This window comes from Callorhinus ursinus, unplaced genomic scaffold (assembly GCF_003265705.2).
Source record: "Callorhinus ursinus isolate GAN/ISIS: 27379988/994484 unplaced genomic scaffold, GSC_fseal_2.0 scaffold92, whole genome shotgun sequence".
In the NCBI taxonomy this organism is placed as follows: domain Eukaryota; kingdom Metazoa; phylum Chordata; class Mammalia; order Carnivora; family Otariidae; genus Callorhinus; species Callorhinus ursinus.
Window position 1 is genome coordinate 591,938 of NW_027397154.1, and position 24,615 is coordinate 616,552.

The 24,615-nt window shown below is 46.9% G+C and overlaps 2 protein-coding genes across 14 annotated transcripts; one reads left to right on the forward strand and one right to left on the reverse strand.

Moving 5' to 3' along the window:
• Nucleotides 1-708: 708 nt before the first annotated feature.
• TSACC (TSSK6 activating cochaperone) lies at nt 709-6,811 on the reverse strand. 13 transcript variants are annotated; one of them, XM_073888562.1, is made up of 4 exons: nt 6,695-6,811; nt 5,949-6,191; nt 2,129-2,251; nt 709-939 (listed from the first exon to the last, which is right to left on the reverse strand). In XM_073888562.1, exons 2-4 carry the CDS (start codon nt 5,980-5,982, stop codon nt 722-724), a joined length of 375 nt encoding a protein of 124 aa, XP_073744663.1. In that variant the 5' UTR covers nt 5,983-6,191; nt 6,695-6,811; the 3' UTR covers nt 709-721. The 13 variants fall into 13 exon arrangements, with proteins under 13 accessions (XP_073744663.1, XP_025714595.1, XP_025714596.1 ...); XM_025858810.2 differs by having other exon boundaries at nt 5,949-6,005; nt 6,695-6,799; XM_025858811.2 differs by having other exon boundaries at nt 5,949-6,005; nt 6,656-6,722.
• Nucleotides 6,812-6,950: 139 nt separating this feature from the next.
• CCT3 (chaperonin containing TCP1 subunit 3) lies at nt 6,951-22,700 on the forward strand. The gene is made up of 14 exons (XM_025858773.2): nt 6,951-7,106; nt 8,926-8,987; nt 9,605-9,655; nt 9,752-9,814; nt 10,565-10,661; nt 14,911-15,028; nt 16,755-16,941; nt 17,805-17,954; nt 18,722-18,854; nt 19,038-19,119; nt 20,398-20,578; nt 21,393-21,638; nt 21,890-22,021; nt 22,362-22,700. Exons 1-14 carry the CDS (start codon nt 7,076-7,078, stop codon nt 22,464-22,466), a joined length of 1,638 nt encoding a protein of 545 aa, XP_025714558.1. The 5' UTR covers nt 6,951-7,075; the 3' UTR covers nt 22,467-22,700.
• Nucleotides 22,701-24,615: the final 1,915 nt, after the last annotated feature.

Below are 24,615 nucleotides of genomic sequence, written 5' to 3' on the forward strand. Positions count from 1 at the left end.
CCCATGGTAGTTTCACATCAGGTTATCAATTTACGCAGGTCTCTCAAGCGCCATTCTCCCTCCACCCCAAAATGCCTGCCCATGTTGTTTCTATGACTTTACACGCGCCCCGCTGCTATTGGAAAGTTTCCAATGGCTCTCCAGTGCCTCAAATAAAATCAGAGCTTCTAGTGACCGCCGTTAGTACAATTGCCCCGGGAAAGCTACCTTGTCAGTTCTCAGCTGCTCTTCATTCTACCTCACACCCTATATTCGGGGTGGGGAGTGGGGGAAGCCTCTTCTCCTAATTTCTGATGACTTATTCTCCTACCTCAAGGTCTTTGTCCAAGCCTCTCAAATGACATGAAACCACCTTATTTCATCTATCTATGCCCCGCCCCTTCATCACGTGGCACCATAAGACCACTTCCTGCAGCCAGAGTCCAAGATGGGTCCAGCTGCCTCCCCCTAGCAACTCCCCTCCCCCTCAAGGCCCCTCCAAGGACCACTACATTTTGCAACGAATTATTGGTCTTAGCTGCGTTGTTAGACAGTAAATCCCCAAGATGGTCTTTACCGTGATACGTATCCCCAAGTGCCTTGTCCAGTGCTTTGCACCCAAGGAGTGCTTACTGCGAACTTGCGAACTAACCAACCATGTGCAGAGTACCTATGCCCAGGTTCCACCAAGAGTTTGCTGGGGAGAACGGAGAAAACATACACAGTAACTTTGTTCCACAATTCATTTACTGAACTGGGGCAGGTGATTTAACAACAGATTGTGGGATAAGGCTGGGAGAGAAGAGTTCTTGCTTCCCTTCCCAGGAGCCAGCTGTGTCATGGATGCTTGTAAATTTTCCAAAATAGCCATCTGTTGTTGGGCGAGCTGGATCTGGAGCTGGAGATTGGCATACATACATTCTAGGAGTCCCAGGCATTCCTTGGGCTTGTGGTCAACTCCTGAAGGGAGAGCAAAGGAGGTGCAAAGGGGGCAGGCGACTCTGTAACTGCACTGGGATGGGGAGGGCTCTAATCTTTCCTGCACAACTCGACACACACATACCTTTGCTCGCCTGTCGCCTACCCGGCCACCCTATTTTTTTTTTTTAAAGATTTTATTTATTTATTTGACAGAGACACAGCGAGAGAGGGAACACAAGCAGCGGGAATGGGAGAAGGAGAAGCAGGCTTCCTGCCGAGCAGGGAGCCCGATGTGAGGCTCAATCCCAGGACGCTGGGATCATGACCTGAGCTGAAGGCAGACGCTTAATGACTGAGCCACGCAGGCACCCCCTGGCCACCCTATTTTAACTGGGAAACCATCACTGGGATTTGATACCTTCCTAAATTTTTTATAGAATTTGTGATCATACAGCATGTTCTGTGATTACTTATTTAATTGTTGTTGAAGTCCCCTCTCTAGAACTGTAAGCTCCAGGAAGGCAGGGAGTTTTGTCTGATTGCTCATGGTTGTATCCCCAGCACCTAGAAGCATGCCCTGGTGCCTAAGTATTCAAAACATACTTGATGAGTGAGTGCAAAGATCTGACTGAGGCCCCAGGGATGCCTCAGCCTCCTTACCTGACACAGTGTCGGATCAGCGGTGACCTGCAGCCCCTCCTATTGCCTCATTTCAACCAGTCTTGCTGCATTACCCCAATTTTTTCTCATGTTTTCAACGACATTACAAGCAGCCAGCTCCTAGGTAACTTTGGGACTCATTTGCCTATTTTTTTGTGTATTTATCGGCCTTGACTTCTTTGTCAAACTCTGAGGTCAGCAAACACTGTTGTCACGACTGTCTAGCACCTGGTTAGGCTCCCCGCCAGTATCCTAAATGCCCACTGATTTCCCTGCGGGAATGTGAATAATTGATATGCGACAAACTGAGCTAATGCCTACCATTCCCTTCCCTAGCCACATTTTAACTAACAACACTAGCAAGACTAGTAAAAGTGCTAATAAGGAAACCAGCACAAATTGGTAGAATCGGGAAGAAAATGAAATGAGTAGACCTGAATAATCAACAAGCTGCCAATGACCCAGAGTTGGCACCAGATCAATGGGAGAAAGCTTAGGCCACTTCCTCCATGCAACCCCTCCCCATCCCACATGGGGTCCATTTGGGGAGCCTGCCCTGCATCCTTACCTGAGGGCAGCTTTGTGTTCTGGATGTTCAGGAAAGTGGCCGGTGGGGAACTTGCTTGAAGATTAATAAAGCTAGGGGAGGGTTTGGCTCGACAAAGAGGCACAACATTACTTTCCTCTTTGGCTGGAACAAAATCAGAGGCAACTAATCAGAGTTATTTCTAACAATTTCTAGCCTTTCTAACTAGATCTCTGCATTTGGCCTATGAACACAGGTGCCAAGGCCCTGCCCTTAGTAGCTCCAACGGAAGTTACATAAGACAAACAAAAAAGAAACCATAGTGGGAGTAAGGGAAACCAAGCAGGGATGGGTTCAGCTCACACCTGACAGTTCTCATGGGCGTGTGCCACATGCTTTCTCCTGTGCTAGACACTCGGGCATCACAAGACCTCGAACTCGTGGTTTCTCAGGTACTATCTCTTTGGGAGACAAATAGGGCACTGATGAAATGTGATATATCTCCACCTAAGGACCTAAATGATGCGTCTGACAGTCTGGGTGAAAATGAGACCTTTATTATTACTAAGATTTATTTATTTGAGAGAGAGAATCTCAAGCAGACTCCAGCGTGGAGCCGGATGCAGGACTCAATCTCATGACCCTAAGATCGTGAGCTGAGCCAAAATCAAGTCAGATGCTTAACCGACTGGGCCACCCCGGCACCCCGAAAATGAGGTCTTTTATCTGAGTTATCCAAAGTACGTGATTGAACACAGAAATAGATGCTTTTGAAAAGGTGCAAGAGTTCAATATGAGTACGATAGAGAAGAGTCCAGGCAGGTAGAAGATATTTATTGGACCTTGAACACAGGGCGCTTTTGATGAGTGGAAAGAAGTTTCAAGTGGGAGAAGAGAAGAGCACAGGAGAGCAGGATGAGCCACAGAAGGCCCCTCACAATAGTGAATCTGAGACTTCAGGCTTTCTCTTGAATACAATGGAAAGCCATTGAGCCTTTTAGGATTAGAAAAATGTGATAAAAACTGTATTTTGTTAATCTATAGTTATTAAAATAGGCTAGATGTGAAAGAAGTTCTTTTTTTTTTTTAAAGATTTTATTTATTTGAGAGAGCGAGAATGAGAGAGAGAGAGCACATGAGAGGGGGGAGGGTCAGAGGGAGAAGCAGACTCCCCGCTGGGCAGGGAGCCCGATGCGGGACTCGATCCCGGGACTCCAGGACCATGACCTGAGCCGAAGGCAGTCGCTTAACCAACTGAGCCACCCAGGCGCCCCTGTGAAAGAAGTTCTTGATGGGAAAATAACCTTTGGCAAAAAGAATTAAGTCAGAAGGAAAAATGGATTTGTAGGAAGAAGGTCATCAGTTCTATAGAAGACATATGCTACTTTTGTCTAGTGAGCAACACTTCCTCTGGAAAACCACTCTCCCCAGATTCCAGGTCATACTGGTGGGACCACACCAGGCCCTGCTCCCCAGGAGGAAGGGGCGTGTGACACAACACAGGCCAACCCCGGTATCTCATCCTCCTTGGCAACTGTGAATGATCCAAGGAGTAAGCACAATGGGCAAGTTGGGAATCCATATATGGATTCTGTTGTCAAAGCAGCTTGCTTTCTTCTGATCTGCTATGCTGGGAAAACGTAAAGTTGGGGCAGATGAAAGCTACTGAATTTGGCCAGCATGCCGTAAGGAGCAGATACAAGCAAGAGGGTACAGACAAGAGCATAGGAGAGAGATGGACAGACATACAGGTACAGGCACTATGTCCTCCAGTACAGTCCCTGAGACCCCAGCTCTTGCAGGCCTTCTTCCTGGCCTGTGACCATCTCAGCCTCCCTCCCAGCTGCACAAGCCTCTGAATTTCCTTGTTTACTCAAGGGAGTCTGAGTTGGGGCCCCATTAGATTAACATAAATTGTATTTTGGACATACTAATGAGTGGAGACTAGGCAGTCCAGGTAGAAATACCTACAAAAACAGGCAGAGGTGGCACTGAGCTCAGGTGAAAGGTCAAACTGCCAGGCCAGCCACAAAGAGGGGGTAAAGAAACTGCAAAAACAAATCAGCTCTCCAAAGTAAAAAACTGAGAGAGAAAATGGGACCTTGGGGAACTCTTCCTCAGGAGTTTGGAAGATGAGAAGGAAGGGGCAAAGTGTACAGAGAAGCAATGGATGGAGAGGCAAAGTGGCTGGGCCTCTGAAGGAGCCTGCAAGTCACTGCCAGGCCGAGGTCGAGGACAGAAGAACTGAATCCACTCATTCTAGGAGACAGCTAAGTGCCTCTGAGCGTCCCCCACTGACGATGCCACAGCAAGCCAACACACGTGGTGGCGACTCTCACGGAACTGACAGTCCTGAGGTGCAGACCATCACTAAGTGACCAAGCATGCACGTTATTCCACCCCAGAAATGCGAGAGAGCACCTAACCTAGAACCCATCTATGCAGCCGGGGAGTGTGCTCCCCGGAAGTGATCCTGTCTCTGCTGGGATTTGGAGGATGAAGGTACAGGCTGTCTTCATGGAAAACAAGCCTGGCGGCAGAAGTGTGACAGGTAGGTTGTATGAAGGAAGACATCGTATTCTTGTTCTTAATTCCAAGTGCAACAGAGGAGTGGCCCGGAGCGGGGGGGGGGGGGAGTCCTCACAGGTGCCAGGCTGAGGTGCTTTCTACTTGGAAACTCACTGGGCCTACGAAAATGGAAATCTGTTTTATTCCCTATTACTCCTGGTGAAGGAAATCTGTCTTGTAGGGTTTTTTTAGGCTGGGTTTGTGGATTTTCCAAGCCCTGCTGTAGACCCTCCAACTTCTTTCCCTTCATCTCATCTGTCATTTGATGGCTTGTGCAGAATGGTAAGGAGACAGAAGCTGAAACTGGGGTCTCGAGATTATTTTCACCACTGGAAAAATTTAACTTTAACTTCCATACAAATGCACTTCTCAACAATTCAGGCCCATCCTAGGTACAGGAGGGTACATTTTCTACCAGGTTGTAAGGTGTGAAGGTGTGAAGGTGTGAAGAATACTTACACACAACGCATAAAGAAACCACACCTCTGACAACACAACAGAGGAGGAGGTTGGGGAGCAGCAACAGGAAGCAGAACATAGAAAATAACAGCAAAAAGTGCTTTATGTACATTATCTATTTCTCACAATGACCCTAAGAACTAGGTAGGTTACTCCACATTTTATTTGAGAAAACTTAAGTTAGGAAATTTGCTTAAGATTCCACAACTAGCCACATGGCAGTGCTGGGGTTAAATCTGGGCCTAGGGGCTCCAGCATCACGTTCTTTACCAGTCACAACATTCTGTGAAAAGACAGTCGGCCTCTCAGATGGATGGAGTCACCTACTCCGGTGGTGGCTGGGCTCTGGAGTCAGTCCCGCCCCAGGTACTTCCCTGCCCGCTGAGTGGGACCGCCCCCCCCCAAACAGAGTATCTGTTTACTCTGGTCAACACTATGTCTCCTGGAATCCCTGCACATGAAGTCTTGTTCTAAGTAGTAAGAGGGGAAACAAAGGAAGAATAATGTATTCACTCAACATATCATTGAGCAACTATTATGTAACAGATCCAGTTCTAGACACTGGGAATACAGCAATGTTCCCATCTATTTATTTATTTTTAAAGTAAGGTCTATGCCCAACATGGAACTCGAACTCACAACCCTGAGATCAAGAGTAGCATGCTCTACGGACTGAGCCGGCGGAGTGCCCCAAATCATAGAACAGCTACAAATACTTTCCAATTAACGGAGAAAATGGAAAAAAAAAATACATACAACTAGAATGACTTCCCCAAATTCTGAGCAATTAAGGACTGGCTTTCATGAGAGAGGGAGCAGGGCCTCGGACACACACCTTTTCCGTTGGGATGGCTAGCATGCTGCTCCATCGAGACACCAAAAGGTGTGGTGCCTGGGGAAGAATCACAGCGTTACAAGACCAAAAACCCGTGCTATTACTTTACTACTGACAACTTCTCTCCAGCACATCCGGGCCTGCACCAATTTGGGGAGGAAGAAGTGTGAAAGAAGATACTGTTTTGTTTCATGACCAGCTTTAAGCGACTGTTGAGTTGTTCGTGCTCCCATGGTCCCTTCACTAGTTTGGAAAACAGATGTCTGTTACTATTGCTTCCTCTTTTCTGGACAAAGTAGTCATTTAACTGAGCCCAAACCTTAAAGAGTCTCGCACTAACGGGGGTTCCCTCCACTTTCTCCTCCTGCCCCACCAGCCCTTTTCCTGCCCTACGAAGTAACTTCCACATCCTGGCTCCCCATCATCTCCAATGGGCTGGCAGTGGAGCGCAGGAGGAGGGCGCGGGGCCCGGGGGCGTGCCCCGGGTCGGAGACCGAGCTCGGCCACCGCTCCCCCCGTCTGCGGGTAGCACCTGCGTAAGGAGGGCGAGGGGCGCGCTCGGGGAGAGAAGGGCTCTGCCACCCAGCCGGCCCCAGAGACCAAGCTCCCAAGGTGGCCCGCGCCGCTATTCCTCCCGCAGCTAAGGCTGGAAAGGGACCATCGCGGCCCCGGAGGACCCGAGACGCCGGCCAGCTCAGGGACCTCACCTGCGCTGTTACCCTAAAAGCTTCCGGCCCGGCCCCCACCCACGTAGTTGAGACACATGCGCGGTGGCGCGCCGGCCAACTGTCCCAGCCTCCGCGCTTGCGCCGACCTGCGCGCAGCACGCGGCCGGGAGCGGCCACCCTACTGCGCAAGCGCCCGCGCCCTCCCCGTTCCATCATCGCGCGCTCTCTATCTAGCTTGCCCTGCCGTTCTTGCGTAGAGGGCGGGGCTAACGAAGTCGATTGGCCGGTCTTCGTGCTGGTCAGTGAGCTGGCTGCGGTGATTGGCAGCGACGCGGAGGGTAGCGGGTTTAGGTGTAAGCCCTGAGGAGGCAGCGTTTTCTGGGCTTCTTTCTGGTTCTCTCTCCAGAAGGTTCTGCCGGTTGCCCCAGTTGTGGGTACCCGGCTCTGCATCGCGCCGCCATGATGGGCCATCGTCCGGTGCTCGTGCTCAGTGAGTTGGGGGGAAGCAGAGGCAGCGACCCCCTTTTCGCTCCTTCCCTCCACACTTTGCCGTGTGGCCCCAGCCGGGTCCCGCCCTGGTCCGGCCGCGCGGGCTTCCCGTCGTTGTTCGTTTCGGAAGCCCCCTTTCCCGCGCCTCTCGGTGCCCTGAGCCCGGACCCTTGTCTCCCTGCCCCTGGCCGAGCCGCTGGTCCGCGGGCACTCGGCACTCCCCCCGCCGCCGCACCCCTGCTCGCGTGGTTTTCGGTGCGGGGCTGGAGAATGGGTTTGGTCTGGCCTGGCCTCACCGCCGTGGCCCATGGCTCCATGGCTGTGTGGCCCCGCCGGATCACCTGGCTCGAGCGTCGCGTCCTTATTGGGGGGCTTTAAAAGTCTTTCCTCGTGGGATCGGGAGGATTAAGTGACAAGTGGGTAAGCTGCCGAAAAGGGAGTCTGCGCACAGCGAGTGGTACCCGTGGTCACTTCTCAGTGACAGCCCCCCGGGGTCTCCCTTCAGCGACCGCCGTGCGACGGGTCCGGCTTGGATGTAATTCATCCCGCGGTGTCCTCTGCGCTGAGATGTTTCCTACTGGGAGAGTTTTCCTAAATTTCTCTCTAAGGAGGACCACTTCCATTGTCTTCCCCTGGGGTGTTCCCTCTTTTTCGCGTAACTTCTGTACCCCATCTGCAAGCTCTTGTCCCTCCCTTACTATTTTCTGTATACAAAATGCAGTAACGCGATTTCTCTCTTATTTTCCCTGTGCCCAGGAAATAACTGTTTTCAGGGAAAAAAATTCACTTAACTGGGGAAAAGCCCTGTTCCTTCTGATGAGTCTACCAGAACAGTCCATGCAGGATTTTAGTTACCGCTGCCTGAAATAGGAGTCTAAATTCTGAGGGTTGTGAGCGTGTAGATTTGATGGGACTGGTTGAAAATTTTACTGATTTAAATTGTAGGGAATGTGTAATTTGGAGAGAGGAGGGAAATTGGCATTATGTTGGTTTGGTTATAGCCACTGGCTTGTCTCCATTGGAAGGGCCCGGGGATGAGTGGTGCATTGTGAAGCCTTTTTCAGGTCTGCATTCATCCCTGGCACTAGTGGCTAGAACCCAGTAGACTCCCTGTTAACATATGTACTCAGCTCTGATGGTAGAGGGGTTATTGAGGCATTCTTACTATATCCAAGCGTGGAGTGAGTGTATCCTGCAAACTGAGGCACTCTGAGAGGGTGTTCTCGTTGCACAGCACACTGGAGGGGCTCTGTCAGTAATTATGCTGGGACTGTCAGTATGATTCCCCCTACCCAAGTATGAAAATAGGAACCTCCAAACTCCTTCCTTTTTCACATAAAGCAGTGATTGATGCTTTTTTTAGGTCACCAGCCCCTTGAGAATCTGATAGCTGTAGATCCTCTTCCCAGACAAGAACGCAGTATCTCCCCATTTTCTCATAATCTGCAGGAGTTCACCATTCCACTAAGGCTCATTCGTGGACCTCAGGTTATGAATCCTTGCTGTAAATATGTGAATGTTTGGTTAGTGGGAAAGCGATGACCAGGGTTCCAAAGTTGAAGTGTTAGGGATTGTTTGTATGCCAGGGGTTGACATAAAGAAGTAGCCGTAAGTAAATATGCTTATTTTTTTTAACAGTTTTTTAAGGTATGTTGACATACAATAAGCTACACATATTTAGAGCGTACAGTTTGATGAAGGTTGATCTTTGTTACATCCATGAAACCTGAGTGTGTTTTTATTTTCAAAGGTCAGGGAATAAATAGTTTCTATACAATGGGCAAATTCTGGTCTATTGCATTTTATTTTATCTATTTTAGGCCAGAACACAAAGCGTGAATCTGGAAGAAAAGTTCAATCTGGAAACATCAATGCCGCCAAGGTACCATATCTTTTAAGTAGTTTAAAGTTTATTAGTTTGCCTCCACCTGCCTTCCCTAGTATTTTTGTATTTGTTTGCAATTAGGCAGAAGGAAAGTTTGACTTCCCTTCTTTGAGGACATTTCTCTGATGGTGGTAGGTAGAAGGATGCCCTCCCACAATGAGTTAGGCCTAATAGTTTTCTCATATTTACTTGTGCATAATTCTATTAGTGTCTATTGTTTTGTAATCTGTCTGTGTTTGCCTCCCGTACTACACTGAATTACTTGAGGGGAAGGACTATATTCCTGTTTGTATTCCTAGTGCCCATTGTAGGTCCTGGCTGGGTGTTCAGTAAATGTCTTTTGGATTTAGCATGGTGTGGAGGCCACTATCATGGAAAGAAATACTAATACACGGACTTGCAGTTATCTGAGTTACGGGGACCTGAAGCTCTGGAAGCCACGTCCCCTCTTTTCCTGTGAAAAACTGTTTATATGTCCACTCTGAAATCATTCCTGAAGGGGAGAAACAGCAGCATCTGGACACATGGTGTCCTGTACCTAACATGTCTTTAACGCACACATTCACACAGTCTTCTGATTGGTGGTTACATGTCTTATATCTCATTTCTGATAGACCATTGCAGATATCATCCGCACATGTTTGGGACCCAAGTCCATGATGAAGGTAAGCCGATCTCTTACTGAACTGTTTGACTAAAGATTTTCCCTTTCTGTTATCTGGAACACGTGTAACTAGGTATAACTTTTACTTTTGTCCTAGATGCTTTTGGACCCAATGGGAGGCATTGTGATGACCAATGATGGCAACGCCATTCTTCGAGAGGTATGAGTTTTCATTTTGCTTTCTAATAATTTTATAAAGGACCCGTAAGGTTACGTCCATGATTGTTAGTTCCTTAGGACCGCTGTGGCTTTAAACAATAGAAATTTATTCTCTCATAGCGTGGAGGCTAGAAGTCCAAAATCAAGGTGTCAGCCGGGTCCTACTCCTCCTGAAGGCTCTTGGAAAGAATCTTTGTTGCTTCTAGCATCCGGTGGTTGACCACAGTCTTTGACCTTCCTTGGCTTGTGGACTCAGTCTCCTTCTCAGTTGTTATATGCCATTCTCCTGTTGTGTCTCTTGTATAGGGGCAACAGTGGTTGGATGTAGGGCCTACCATAATATCTTGTATGATCTAATTCGCAGATCTTGATTACATCTGCAAAGACCCTGTTTCAAAAACATTCACATTCACGGTTCCCAGAGGGCAGGACTTCAGCTGTCCTTTTGGAAAATATAATTCAACCAGTGGGTGGGTCTCTCAGTAAATAAGCTATGAAAGAGTACTGTTCTGTTTTCAAGAAACTTTGTTAAGTTGGCATCTGCATTTTCCTCTAAAAAGAGGGGAACTTGGAAAGAGGGTTCACTTAGATATTTTGAGGACCACTGAAATTCTTTCAAGCTGTGGTAAAACAATAACGGATAAGGGAGGGAATATGGAAGTAAGAAGCTCGAGAGTCAGGACCGAGGAGAGTGGGTTCCGAAGGCTTGGAGTAGTGCTGATTCCGTGGCGATCTGCATTTTCCTTTTCAGATTCAAGTCCAGCATCCAGCAGCCAAATCCATGATTGAAATTAGCCGGACGCAGGATGAAGAGGTTGGAGACGGGACCACATCAGTAATTATTCTTGGTAAGAGGAGGACGGCAGTGCCAATAAGGGAAAGCGGATTGAAACACGAAGATTTTTGTCAGAAATAACATCTCTGTCCTATTTTAAGGAAATTGTTACCAATCCACTAATTACAAATATTTAAAATAACTTATTGCTAATTTTCTGTGTATTTTCTCCAAGTGAGCATAAAACATTCATCATAGTGCAGGATGAACTAAAAATCTGGTTGAACAAAATACAGCGCGTTCTTGTCATTCACAGTAAGTTATATTCTAGAGAGTCACCAAAGACACTGAATTAGCAAACACTAAACCATTTCTCCTGGGGGGAATAGGGGTTAGGCTCCAGTGAGTCTCTTCACATACTCTTTAACTGATAAATACGAACCTTGTTTTATTTATTTGCGGAGGGAGGGGCGGGGGCAGAGGGAGAGAAACGCAAGCGGAGTTCCCTGTGGAGCCTGGAGCCTGATACAGGGCTCCGTCCGAGGACCCTGAGATCATGATAGAGCTGAAATCAAGAATCAGGCGCCCCTATACCTTACTTTATGTGAGTTGTTTTGTCTTATTTTTAATTTTTATTTGACAGAGCGAGAGAGTGAGCACTAGCAGGGAGGAGAGGGAGAAGCAGGCTCCCAGCTGAGCAGGGAGCCCGATGTGGGGCTCCATCCGAGGACCCCGGGATCATGACCTGAGCTGAAGGCAGACACTTAACCACCTGAGCCAACAAGGCGCCCCTATTTATTTTTCTTAAGTAATCTCTACTCCCGGGACACCTGGGTGGCTCAGTTGGCTAAGCGTCTGCCTTCAACTCAGGTTATGATCTCAGGGTCCTGGGATCGAGTTCCGAGTGAGGCTCCTTGCTCAGCGGGGAGCCTGCTCCCTCTGCCTGCCGCTCCCCGTTTGTGCTCTCACATGCACTCTCTCTTTCTGTCTCTGGCAAATAAATAGAACCTTTTTTGAAAAAATAAATGAGTAAAAATAAAGTAATCTTTTTTCCCATCGTGGGGCTCGAATTCACAACCCTAAGATCAAGAGTTACATGCTCTTCTGACTGAGCCAGCCGGGCGCCCCTTTTCTGTTTGTTTTTTTGGGTTTGTGTGTGTGTGTGTGTGTGTGTGTGTGTTTAAGATGTTATTTATTTTATTAGAGTGAGAGAGCACAAGCAGGGAGAGTGGTAGGCAGAGGGGGAAACAGGATCCCCGCCGAGCAGGGAGCCCGATGTGGGGCTCGATCCCAGGACTCTGGGATCATGACCTGAGCCGAAGGCAGACGCTCAACCATGTGAGCCACCCAGGCGCCCCTTCTGTTTGTTTTAAAGACACGTTATGGGAGCTCCTGTGTGGCTCAGTCATTTAAGCATCAGACTCTTGGTTTCAGCTCAGGTCATGATCTTATGGGTCTTGAGTTCAAGCCCTGGTCAAGCTCCATGCTGAGTGGGGAGTCTGCTTGAGATTCTCTCTCTCCTTCTTCCTCTACCCCTCCCCCGCACTTGCGCGCGCGCATGCACACGCTCACTCGCTCTCAAATTTTTAAATAAAAATAAAGACACGTTATGTAATATATGTTGCTGATTCATTGACATTGAACTCAGCTGCCAGTAGCACTGTAACTCATGCTTGAATGAAGCTTGTATAATGTGTTGTTTTCTCTGTAAGGCACATCACAGCCTTCTTGCACTTAGGAAAGCTGGACTGTACTTTATTGCTACACTTGGGGGCCAGTTTAAATAGTGAAATCAACAAAATGCGCAAAAGTGTGAAACTATACCACATAAAGTATGAGAGCTGAAACAAGACAGAACATTGCATTGGGTGACTCAAGTTTTTCATCCCTGTACCTTTGTGTGAATGACCATGAAGATGCCCCAAATGCTGATTTGGGGTTCACAAATAATATTTTAGCCAGTAGTTCAGTTGACAGATGAATCTTTTTTTTTTTTTTTAAAGATTTTATTTATTTATTTATTAGAGAGCGAGAGAGAGAGAGAGAGAGAGAGAGAGAGAAACAGCATGAGAGGGGAAAGGGTCAGAGGGAGAAGCAGGCTCCCCACCGAGCCGGGAGCCTGATGCGGGGCTCGATCCCAGGACTCCGGGATCATGACCTGAGCCGAAGGCAGTCGCTTAACCAACTGAGCCACCCAGGCGCCCCGACAGATGAATCTTGACAATGAGTCTTGACCATATAAATTTTAATAACTCATCTTCCCATTTTCTATAGGATCATAAAGGATCACTTTTGAAAATTTGACATTGCCTTTATTTCTCTATATGTTTTAAGTCGATGGAGAAATGTTTATAATCAAGGCATTTGTGGGCGCCTGGGTGGCTCAGATGGTTAAGCGTCTGCCTTCGGCTCAGGTCATGATCCCAGGGTCCTGGGATCGAGTCCCACATCGGGATCCCTGCTCCTTGGGAGCCTGCTTCTCCCTCTGCTTCTCTCTCTCTCTCTCTCTCTCTCTCTCCCCCTCTCTCTCTCCTTCTGTCTCTCATGAATAAATAAATAAAATCTTAAATATATATATAAATATATAAATAAAATCTTTAAAAAAAAAAGAATATACTATAATCAAGGCATTTGTTTTTTGAAATCTGATTGCACATTCTTAAGGAAATGAGAACTGTTTCAAGGGATGCCAATTTATAATGTTGTCCCACATGCCTAAAAGTAGAGTCTATACAAAATTATTATATGAACTTTTAAAGTGACGTTTTCGGTTATTTTTAGAATGCGTTGGGTCAGGTAGAGATGTACTGGAGTCACCACCAACTAAGCACTTAGTTATTTTATTTTTTGAGAGAGTCGGGGGTGGAGCAAAGGGAGAGGGAGAATTTCAAGCAGACTCCCCACTGAGCTCGGAGCCAGACCCAGGGCCCAGGTGCCCACTAAGCACTTTTTTAGACCCAACTCTTTTGAGGAGTGAAAACTGGGTATGGCTAATCTGTGCCTTGAAGAAAAACTTGGGGGATGGAAGGGAGGACAGACTTTATATGCTTTCTTACCATTTTTTGGTTGAAGATGAGCAGTAGTCATCAGAATTTTCTGGCTAATAATCTCAGTTAAATCTCCTGGAGAGATGAGGTGAGTTAAGTATCCATGAGTCTAGGTAGCTCTGAAAAAGAAAACACTGCCGTTCCTAGAGCCATTTTTCTTCTAAGTTATCCTGACTGTTCTCTAGCAGGGCATACATATTCTTTTCTAAGTGAACTTACTCCAGCATCTTTTAAAATGCTTGATTATCTTTGGAGGCACCTGGGTGGCTCAGTCAGTTCATCACCTGACTCTTGGTTATGACTCAGGTTATGATCTCAGGGTTGTGGGATCGAGCCCCATGTTGGGCTCCACACTCAGTGCAGAGTCTACTTGTCCCTCCTCCCTTCTGCCTCTCCTGCCGTGCATGCACGCACTCTCTCGCTCTCTAAAAATGAATAAACAAAATCCTTGAAAAATAAATAAATGCCTGATTATCTTTTAAAATGCATGATGGTCACTTAGGAATTAGTGTGAAGTTTTGAACTCAAACATTTGAGCACATGCCAAAGAATACACTTGTGAACCTTGACACTTTTGTGTACATTTTGAAAATCAGTGTTGGTGGGCAGGTAGTACAAGCAATTTGTGCAAAGGCTTTTTTTTTTTTTTAAACTAAAAGTACTTCTGTCTCTTGAAACTTTTTTTTTTTTTTAAGAAACAGGCTTGTGTGTATGTGTGTATCTATGTATGTATGGATTTGTGTGTGTATTAGAAAGTAAAGACAAATTTTTTAGTACAGGGACATTTCACAAATAATCTTTCAATCAGAGCGTAAATTTTGTAAATTTTTGTGGGTATGCTTCCAGACATAAGGTTTTATGTGTGTTTTGTTTTGTTTTGTTTCACTGCATCCTAGGTGTTGAGATGATCATAAACAAGTCCGTTTTCCTTTATGCGTTTTTCCTTCTAGAGTCTTTGAAAAATAAAAATGTCTCTCTTTGTTTAGAAAACTGGTGACAAATACTGATCTCGAAAGATCAGAGATGAAAACTGTACGTTCGGTCTTTGATCACTTAAGATTTGTCTGATAAGGATATTTCCTTTATGAATTGCCTTGTATAAAGTATAAAATTTGGATTACAAAAATCGGATTAACAGATAATTGGCATAGCTTTTGGGACAATCTATTTTAGGAAAAAAGTTAAGGTATTTTTAGAAGCTTCATGAAGTTGCCTTGAAATCCCGGTGCTTTAAAAAAAAAAAAAAACATTGTGGCATGTGTATCTTTTTTTCAGCGGGGGAGATGCTGTCTGTGGCTGAGCACTTCCTGGAGCAGCAGATGCACCCAACAGTGGTGATCAGTGCTTACCGAAAGGCGTTGGATGATATGATTAGCACCCTTAAGAAAATCAGGTATTGAGGAGATCAGAAACACACCATCAGCTAAGGGGGGCCGGGAAGACTCATGTGTTCTGAGCTGGTGCAGGAAGGCCAAGCACATCACTAGGAGTTTACACTCTGATGTTCTGTATGTGAGGAAGAGAGGAGGAGAGCGGAAGGAACAGAGGATAATGGCAGGATGCAAAGCAGACAAAAGGAGCTGGGTTCAGTTCTTCGGAGTATCTCTTGTTACATGCTGTTTGCTTGTTTCCCTGTCAGGTGCTGCCGTGGAAAATGTGTAGCAAAATAGACCTAGCTTCCCAAAGTTTAGTTTCCAGTGGGGGGAATTAGTTGAAGAGTTAGGTAACTAATTATTCAGGACTTAATACTAAGGTGTCCTACTATCACATATGATTATGACTGATGCAGTCAGTTCTCTCATAAAATGACGTGGAGGGTGGTAGCCGGCAGTTTTCCATTAAAGTCAAGAGGAGTAGAACTGAAAATGCTATTTGAATCCCTTCTAGGAACCAGAGAACTTGTTACTTGTCTGAGTACTAATAGGGTAATGATAGGCGTGTGGAAAGGCAGGACTTCTGACGTCAGAGGATGTTAGGTCATGACAGAATGCAGAATGTCTTTGATTTAAAAATTTTGCTTAAAATAAAACCTATAATGTTCTACTCTGATGTGGTTGGGTCTTTGGGTATATACGTCTCAAGTAACTTGGTGAGCTCTGTATTATGTGCCTGTTAAGAAACAGCATGTGATAAAGTCTGTCCAGCACTCTTAGGAAATGTGGTGTTTGCCTGAAATTATTTTTATGAAATAAGCTGTGTAAGAATGTGGAGCTAACCAAAGGATTTCTTGAGTTTGTGGTGCTGAATTGATAGAGAGTTTTTCTTACCAAACAATAATTGTCTAAATATCTCAGATGATACTTCTAGAGCTGTTGCTTTTCTAAAATCCATAATTCAACAACTGTGCAATGATAGCATATTATGTGCCTTACACTGTTACATGAAAATTTGGACAAGATGGTATCCAAGGTCTTGTACAACTTCATTTTTATGGTTGTAAATAGTCTTATCACATACAAATGTATGCTGTTGTTAGGAAAGACTAAACACATAAACACAGAACCATGTGGTACACCATGTAATAAGGTGCTGGATAGAATAGAATCAGGTGTTCAAGCATAGTACAGACTGATTATCAGGATGAGCTCTCAGAATTTTCTAGCTATGGGATAAGGTATCAAAGACAAAATGTGTTTTGACCCAAGTTATAAAAGTTGAGTTTATTTGGGTGCCTGGGTGGCTCAGTTGGTTAAGCATCTGCCTTCAGCTCAGGTCATGATCCCAGGGTCCTGGGATCGAGTCCCACATCGGGCTCCCTGCTCAGTGGGAAGCCTGCTTCTCCCTCTGCCTGCTGCTCCCCCTGCTTGTGCTCTTTGTCAAATAAAATCTTAAAAAAAAAAAAAAAGAAAAAGTTGAGTTTATTTGGTTGAAGCAGAAGGTAAAGAACACACTATTTTTCTGTAAACTCTTAAGTTTGGAGGGTTGTCAGGCATGAGAACAGATTACTCAGGGATTCGAGACACTTTCCAGGGATGGGTTAGTTGTAATCTTGTTGAAAGGCAGAGGGGGATGGACAGTTCTGCCTGTTGGCCTACTCTGGTCCCCAAGCTGTGGATGAGGGACTTCGTTGAATATCCAAGGTCTCTGTTGAGCATACTACCTGTTTCTTCTTTCTCCAGTACCCCTGTTGATACCAATAACCGAGATATGATGCTGAACATCATCAACAGCTCTATTACTACCAAAGCAATCGGTCGGTGGTCCTCGTTGGCTTGCAATATTGCCCTAGATGCTGTCAGAACTGTGCAGTTTGAGGAGAACGGTCGCAAGGAGATCGACATCAAGAAATACGCAAGGGTGGAAAAGGTAAGCTCTTTCAGTGTGTGTTTGGAAGACAGCTTATTTCCTAGTATGAATCAGCTTACTTGTGGAGGACATAGGTTTATGTCTTTATAATTAGAACAATATTTGCTGCTTAGAAAACAAAAACCTGAAAGAAAAAGGGTACCAAGGGCGTTTTCCCGAAATAGTTCTGTTCCTTTCACTGCTGTTCCTACCCAAGGTTTACAGGAGCTAGAGAAAGGCTTATTGGTGTTTCCGTGTTTGTGTGTTTGCATATACATCTGCCACTTGGTGAAGATATGAACAAGGGCTCCATGCTGTCTCGCTAATAGGCCCCAGAAAGCACTCTCCGTTTCTACTCATTTAAGGTCGACAAGTAGTATTAGTAGCTTCTGGCCCATAGGTGGAGCCCCAAGCCTAAAAATTCTGTGGGAATCTTTTCCAGGAAGTAGGAGAGAATCTTTGCCAGTCACTGAATTTCTTAAGAGTCTCAGCTGACCTTCAGATTGGGGTTCTGGTCCATGATTGGTGTGCCTCCTAGAGGGAAAAAAATGTGATTGCAAACTTTTTTTTTTTTTTAAGATTTTATTTGAGAGAGAGAATGAGAGAGAGAGCATGAGAGGGGGGAGGGTCAGAGGGAGAAGCAGACTCCCTGCCGAGCAGGGAACCCGATGCAGGACTTGATCCCGGGACTCCAGGATCATGACCCGAGCCTAAGGCAGTCGCTTAACCAACTGAGCCACCCAGGCGCCCCAACCATGTTTGTTTTTGACGTTCAAGGAAGAAAGCTATGTTAGAAACCTGAAATAGTGCTCATTTGGGAAAGCTGAGTGTCTAGGAAGGGAGTTGAGAAACTGGCTGTGGATGAAAGTGGGTCTTTTGCTCAGATACCTGGGGGCATCATCGAAGACTCGTGTGTCCTACGGGGAGTCATGATTAACAAAGATGTGACCCATCCACGAATGCGGCGTTATATCAAAAACCCTCGCATTGTGCTGCTGGATTCCTCTCTGGAATACAAGAAAGGAGAAAGCCAGGTAAGGTTCCTGCCCTCTTCCTTGAAGTTGGTGTAAGGATCTCACTGCTGATACGGACAAGGGAAGTAAGGTATGTTCATTACATTGTCTATTGTTGTGTCAGTTAGTGACCTCCATATATATTTTCTGCTTCTTAAGGGAGTTCTTTAACGTAGCTAGTATTGACTTCAGTTTACAGATGAGGGATCTAAAACTCAGAGAAGTTAGGTTAATTGAGGAACACAACCATATTGACCAAATCAGGATTTGAACCCAGCACTGTTGGCTTCAGTTCCACACTACCATGCCACCTCTCCTAACGCAAGAGTAGGGGGTAATTCAGCTGAGAAATGCCAAAGAATTTCCAGAGGAAGGAGGTTCACCAGGCTCTATTACCTGTGCATAGAATAACTGAAGCTTGTTAACACAGGGATTGAGAACAAGATGTAGTTTATTGGTGGGAAGAATTAAGACCCAGAATTACTATGCACACTGACAGGCCAGAGGTAACATTGCACTGAGGGTCAGGGACCTTAGGCCACAGTCTCCACTGATAGCCTTTGACTTTGAATACCACTTAATGCGTAATTAAATGAAGGCCTTAAGCTGGAGCGCTGGAGCTAAACTAGCTTACAGAGGGGCGGGCTCCTGGCTTTAGCAGGCCTCTAACGGACACCTTTTGGGGTGCATGAGAGGACTGGGTAGAGGAGCCTGATACTCAGGATGATTCTGAAGAGCTTCACTTGTCCAAGATTTTTGTTAAGTCCATGACTTTCTCCACCACACAGACTGACATTGAGATCACAAGAGAGGAAGACTTCACGCGAATCCTCCAAATGGAAGAAGAGTACATCCAGCAGCTCTGTGAGGATATTATCCAACTGAAGCCTGATGTGGTCATCACAGAAAAGGGCATCTCAGGTAGGACTGTATTCGCTTTCCATCCTCCTGTTGAGGTAGAAGAGGGTGGGTTGACCTCCCCTCCCCCACTGGCATAGATAGCATAGTAAACGTGTGATGGTTTAGGATACATTGAGGATGAAACCAGTTCAGAACCCAGGAATTCTGGCTTCCAGTTTGACACCTCTACTCTTGGGTTTACAGATTTAGCTCAGCACTACCTCATGCGGGCCAATATCACAGCAATCCGCAGAGTCCGGAAGACAGACAATAATCGCATTGCTAGGTGAGTAGGCCACGTAAAAATAAGATTCTTCCTTCCCATGTGTTTCCCTTTTGGAGCTTTATAATGCAGTTACCATTTCCTGAAAAGGTTTAATGTAGGACCCAGTCCGCCAAATCAGGTACAGGTGGGAATAACCTGGGTTTAGCTGTGTGCCCTCTTCAGAAATCCTCCAGTCCAACAATTATCTGCTGCAGGAGTCATTTTATACTGCTGCTAACCAGGAGTGATCAGCTTATGCTTAGACATCTGTGGTCCCTATCTCAGGGTCTATTATAGTCTGTTTAAACTGTCTCAGAATAGAGCACAACCAGTGGTTTCCCTGACTGGATCTTCAGCTGCTGTTAATGCAATTTAAGATTGCACTCACCTTAGATGAACCATGAAAGACGATGGACTCTTGAGAAACAAACTGAGGGTTCTAGAGGGGAGGGGGTGGGGGGATGGGTTAGCCTGGTGATGGGTATTAAAGAGGGCACGTTCTGCGTGGAGCACTGGGTGTTACACGCAAACAATGAATCATGGAACACTACATCAAAAACTAATGATGTGATGTCTGGTGATTAACATAAAAAAAACTTTATTTTGAAAAAAAAGATTGCAGTCACTTTTTCTGCACTGATTCTGTGTTCACATACCATTCATTTTTAATACTAATTTTTATTTTAAAAAGATAAGTCTACCCCAGTATCACATATCAGATCCAAGTCGAGTTTTATACTTCTGCTAGCTCTGAAATGGCTCTAAGCATACATGGGTACAAATAGTTGACTGCATGCCCATGAGTGGGGACAAAGTGACAGGTTAGTTTTGTGTTCAATGAAATTGAGTCAGACATACACTAATGTACTTATTTTCCTTTTTGCTTGACTTTTGCATTGTCTTTAGTACAGTTATTTTACTGGCCTTGGGCTCTAATTGGGCAGTACAGGACAAATTCTATTTAGAAAGGACCATTATGTGGTACGTACACATTAGATATGCCTGAGAACGCATTTGTCCAGCGTTTAGTATCCACAAAATATACTTGAATTAAACTGTACTTGGTTATAGTAGTTGCTGTAGGTATATACACTTACATTTATAAAGTTCTGTTAGTCTAAAGAAACTTCACCTGTATATATTTGAGAATCTAATTCTCCAGGCAGCCAAGACTTCCTGAGTTATGTAGCAGTGTTTTCCAGCAATCCACTTTTGGCCTTATCCCCAGCCACAGACCCTAGGGACTAGGAAGATGAGTAAAACTACCCGAAATCACCTGCCCCCCAATCTAATCAATAGAGCCTGTGGGGCCCGGATAGTCAGCCGGCCGGAAGAGCTGAGAGAAGAAGATGTTGGGACAGGAGCAGGGGTGTTGGAAATCAAGAAAATTGGAGATGAGTACTTTACATTCATCACTGATTGTAAAGACCCCAAGGCCTGTACCATTCTCCTCCGCGGGGCCAGCAAAGAGGTTCTCTCGGTGAGTCTGCCTCAGAAGTGTGATTGTGTGCACTAGGTCGTTCAGTTTCTTGAGAGAGTCCCAGAGACCTAAAATCCTCCTGTTGCCCATTCATAGCTATTTGATTTTTGATATGTGGCCACAAATACCTCTCTCTTTTTTTTTAAGGTTAAAAACCATTTTTTAGGGACATGTGGTTGGCTCAGTTGGTAAAGCATGCAGCTCTTGATCTTGAGGTCATGAGTTTGAGCCCCACCTTGAGTATAGAGATTATATACATGCGTACATAATTTAAAACAAAAATTTCATGATTGTCGGAAAAAAACAAAATTTACCATCTTAACCGTTAAATTTTAAGTGTATAGTTCTGTACACATTCACATTCTTGGGCAGTAGATCTTCAGAACCTTGACATCTTGCAAAACAGAAATACCCATTGAACAATGAGTCAGCATTTCCCCGGCAACCACTGTTTCCTTATTTTTTAAGTTGACGTTACAAATACCACTTTTTTCTCAGGTTAAGTAACTTACCCAAAGGTGCACAGGCAAGTACCTATACCACGCAGCCTCCGAGGCGCTGCAGTTGGGATGGGACACAGTGGGGTACTGCTTCCTGTAGTCTGACATCGCACCCCCGGCCCTGTCGTGCACCTGTAGTTCATGTGTTTCTCCAAAATCCAGGACATCTCCTCTGCCCCACAGGGCATCCAAGGACCTTTCCAATTGCCCTCCTTGATGGTTTACCAAACTTGGCAGTTAGGAAGCCCTTGAGTACCTCTGATGTGTTCATGAGTCATCGTTTTGGCTTCATATTGTCTGTTTGCTTTCCCAAGGAAGTGGAACGCAACCTCCAGGATGCCATGCAAGTCTGCCGCAATGTCCTCCTCGACCCCCAGCTGGTTCCGGGAGGTGGGGCCTCTGAAATGGCCGTGGCCCACGCCTTGACAGAAAAGTCCAAGGCCATGACAGGTGTGGAACAGTGGCCATACAGGGCTGTTGCCCAGGCCTTAGAGGTCATCCCTCGTACCCTCATCCAGAACTGTGGGGCCAGCACCATTCGTCTGCTTACCTCCCTTCGGGTGAGTTCCTTCCCAGGCTTTGCTCCTGACGGGGTGGGGGGAACTGCTTGGCCTAAGGGGATGGTTCACATTGGTATGTCTGGCTCTCCTAAGAGCTTGTGCCTTCAGGTGTCCTCTCTGAACACTCGACCTGTTGGCTGTCGTTGTCATCACCTTTTCTCACTTCACTGTTCTTGGTTTATTATCTGACGTTCCTGCCCTTGTTCTTGGTGTCTTTTCCCTTGAACTGTTGACGCTTCTTCTGACTATAGGCCAAGCACACCCAGGAGAACTGTGAGACGTGGGGTGTAAACGGTGAGACGGGCACCTTGGTGGACATGAAGGAACTGGGCATCTGGGAGCCACTGGCCGTAAAGCTGCAGACGTACAAGACGGCAGTGGAGGTGAGGCTCCTGGGACCTACGCTGTGCTGCTGATTTGCACAGAACCAGAAACCAGCGTGTTGGTCTCAGTCTTGAAGGGAGGGGTGTAGAAGGCAGAGTGTTCTTGGAAGGTCTCCCAAGGAATCCATCCCCCTACTTACCTTTAGCTTGTAGAGAAAGCAAGGTGACTGCATAAGATGCTTCCTTGCTGAGGGAGAGCTGAATTTTCCACGCTGGCTCTGAAAAGGCAGATCTCAGATAAAATGCTAATTGTGTGGGAGGAGCTAGGTGTTCTGTTTTAAAGAAAACAAGTATCCCTCCATTGTCTGCTGGCCTCTTTGGGGCTGTGGTTTTTCCCTAGACGGCAGTTCTCCTACTGCGGATCGATGACATTGTCTCGGGCCACAAAAAGAAGGGTGATGACCAGAGCCGGCAAGGCGGGGCTCCCGATGCCGGCCAGGAGTGAGTGGAGGGCAACGCCAGCTCAAGGCGCCAAGCCGGCAGAGGCTCCCTCTTCCCTGAGCCAGACTGCCAGGGGCACTGTGGATGTCTTTGTTTGGCAGGGACGGGGTTGAGGGGCAGCCTCAGCCCCTTTCTGTCTCAGCTCAGTTTGCAAAAGGCGCTGACATGTAACTCTTCTCTATTGTAAGCTTTCCATTTAATTTAGTTTGCTTCCGATGATTAAATCTCAGTCATTTGAGACGGTGGTTCTGTGTTTTGCAACCTTGGGTCATGTCTCTGCCTCCTCGCGAAGAGGGAGGAGGCAGAGGACCTTGCTGGGGAGGAAGGGAGGTGGGAACGAGGTGTAAGTCTCTGCCTCCCTGAAGGTATTTTCTAGACGTCCCAGTAGATGCTGGTTGGGAAGACTCTTGGAATTGAAAGGGTCATACTTGAAAGCTCAGAGAAGCACGGCTTTGTACTCACAACCCAGGGAAGAGGAGGAGCCGTCCAGACCACAGGTGTCCCATGGGCGGTTGCGTGGAGAGCACCGCCCAGCACGCGCTAGGGCTCGGGCGTTTGTCCTGAAGAACACGAGCATGGGTTTTTTCTGTTGTCTCCTCTCACTTTCAGAATCCCTGCTGTCTTACCTGGAGCGTTTTTCTGCCTGACTGCAGGCTGTGCTCTGGCCTGCTGGCTGGTCCTGGTGGGCTCGTGTCGCAGGAGGGCCTTCCCTGCTGGCAGACATGGAAGGGTTAATCGCAGTTCGCACTTCGTTCTTATCAAGGGAGGAACATAATGGTGGGGTGCTGGAGGCCAGGTGGGGCTGGCCTGAGATTTCTTCAGTGTCCTTCCTCTTGGCTCCTGGGCCCTCCACGTCCCCCTGGTCCTTGTGACTCATACAGTGAGCCTTTATCTCCTCCCGACCGCAGGCCTTAGTCACGTTGGGTTGAATACCAGGTAGAAGAATAATAGCACACAGTGCCTGCTGCGTAATAAACACACTTCAGTCATGGTGCTCGTACTAACTTGTCCCCGCAAGGACTCTAGGATCAGTAACATCCCCCATTTTATGTTGGGGCATCTGTCTGGCACAGATAAGGTCATGTCAAGGGCCACAAAGCTGGCGAATGGCAGACGGGCTTCCTGTGGGCGGTCTGGCTCCCAGCAGGCCGCGCTCACTGCAGGAGGCGCGAGGGGGCTCTGGAGGCCTCTGGTCTGTCTGCGCCTGGAGTACGGCGTCGCCTCAGTCCCCTCCGAGGTCCTTGCTCTTCCTCCGGCCTGAGGGGCTCGGGAGTCAGCCTGCCTGTCCTGTGCTGAGGTCCGTGCCTCTATTTATAATCAATCTTTCAGAGTTCTAGGACCCTAGACAAGAGGTAAGTGACTAGATCTTGACGAAGTGGTGCTCATGAAGACCCTGTGGGTCTTTGTTCCCGTTTGATTTCCCCCGACGTCCACTCTGGCTGCAGTTGTCCCCATCGGGCACAGGGCTGATTGCTGGGGGAGCGTGTGGTGGCCTGCCTGCTGTCGTCGGAGCCCCTTCTCTGAGCACCCCTGTGAGCGGGAGTCCTGGTGAGCTCCACCGGTCCGTACTCTGCCCCGTTCTGCGCTGGCTGCCTTGGTCACTGTGGTCCATGGGCCCGTGAACACAGTTTGCCACCTCCTTGACTTTGGGCATGGCCCTCCCTGCTGTTAGACTCCTAGGTTCGCCAGAGCCCATTTTCCTCCTGTGAAGCAGCATCTTTGTGGGTGGCGGGGAGGCTTGAATTCCCGACTACTCAGGCAAGACTCTTGTTCTTACTTTCCCGTCGGTCTGGAGTTGATAGCTCCGACGATACAAGTACTTGTCTCAGAAATGAGTTTTTGCTTTGTTTTGTTTTAAATATTTTATTTATTTGACAGAGACAGCGAGAGAGGGAACACAAGCAGGGGGAGTGGGAGAGGGAGAAGCAGGCTTCCCACTGAGCAGGGAGCCCGACGTGGGGCTCGATCCCAGGACCCCGGGACCATGACCTGAGCCGAAGGCAGACGCTTAACTGACTGAGCCACCTAGGCGCCCCAAAAATGAGTTTTTTGAGAAAACTTGAATTCATCCCAGAGTAGCCATTTGGGGGAAAAATGAAGTCGGGTCCCTACTTCATTCACTGCAAAATTAATTCGAGGCAGCTGAAAGGTCT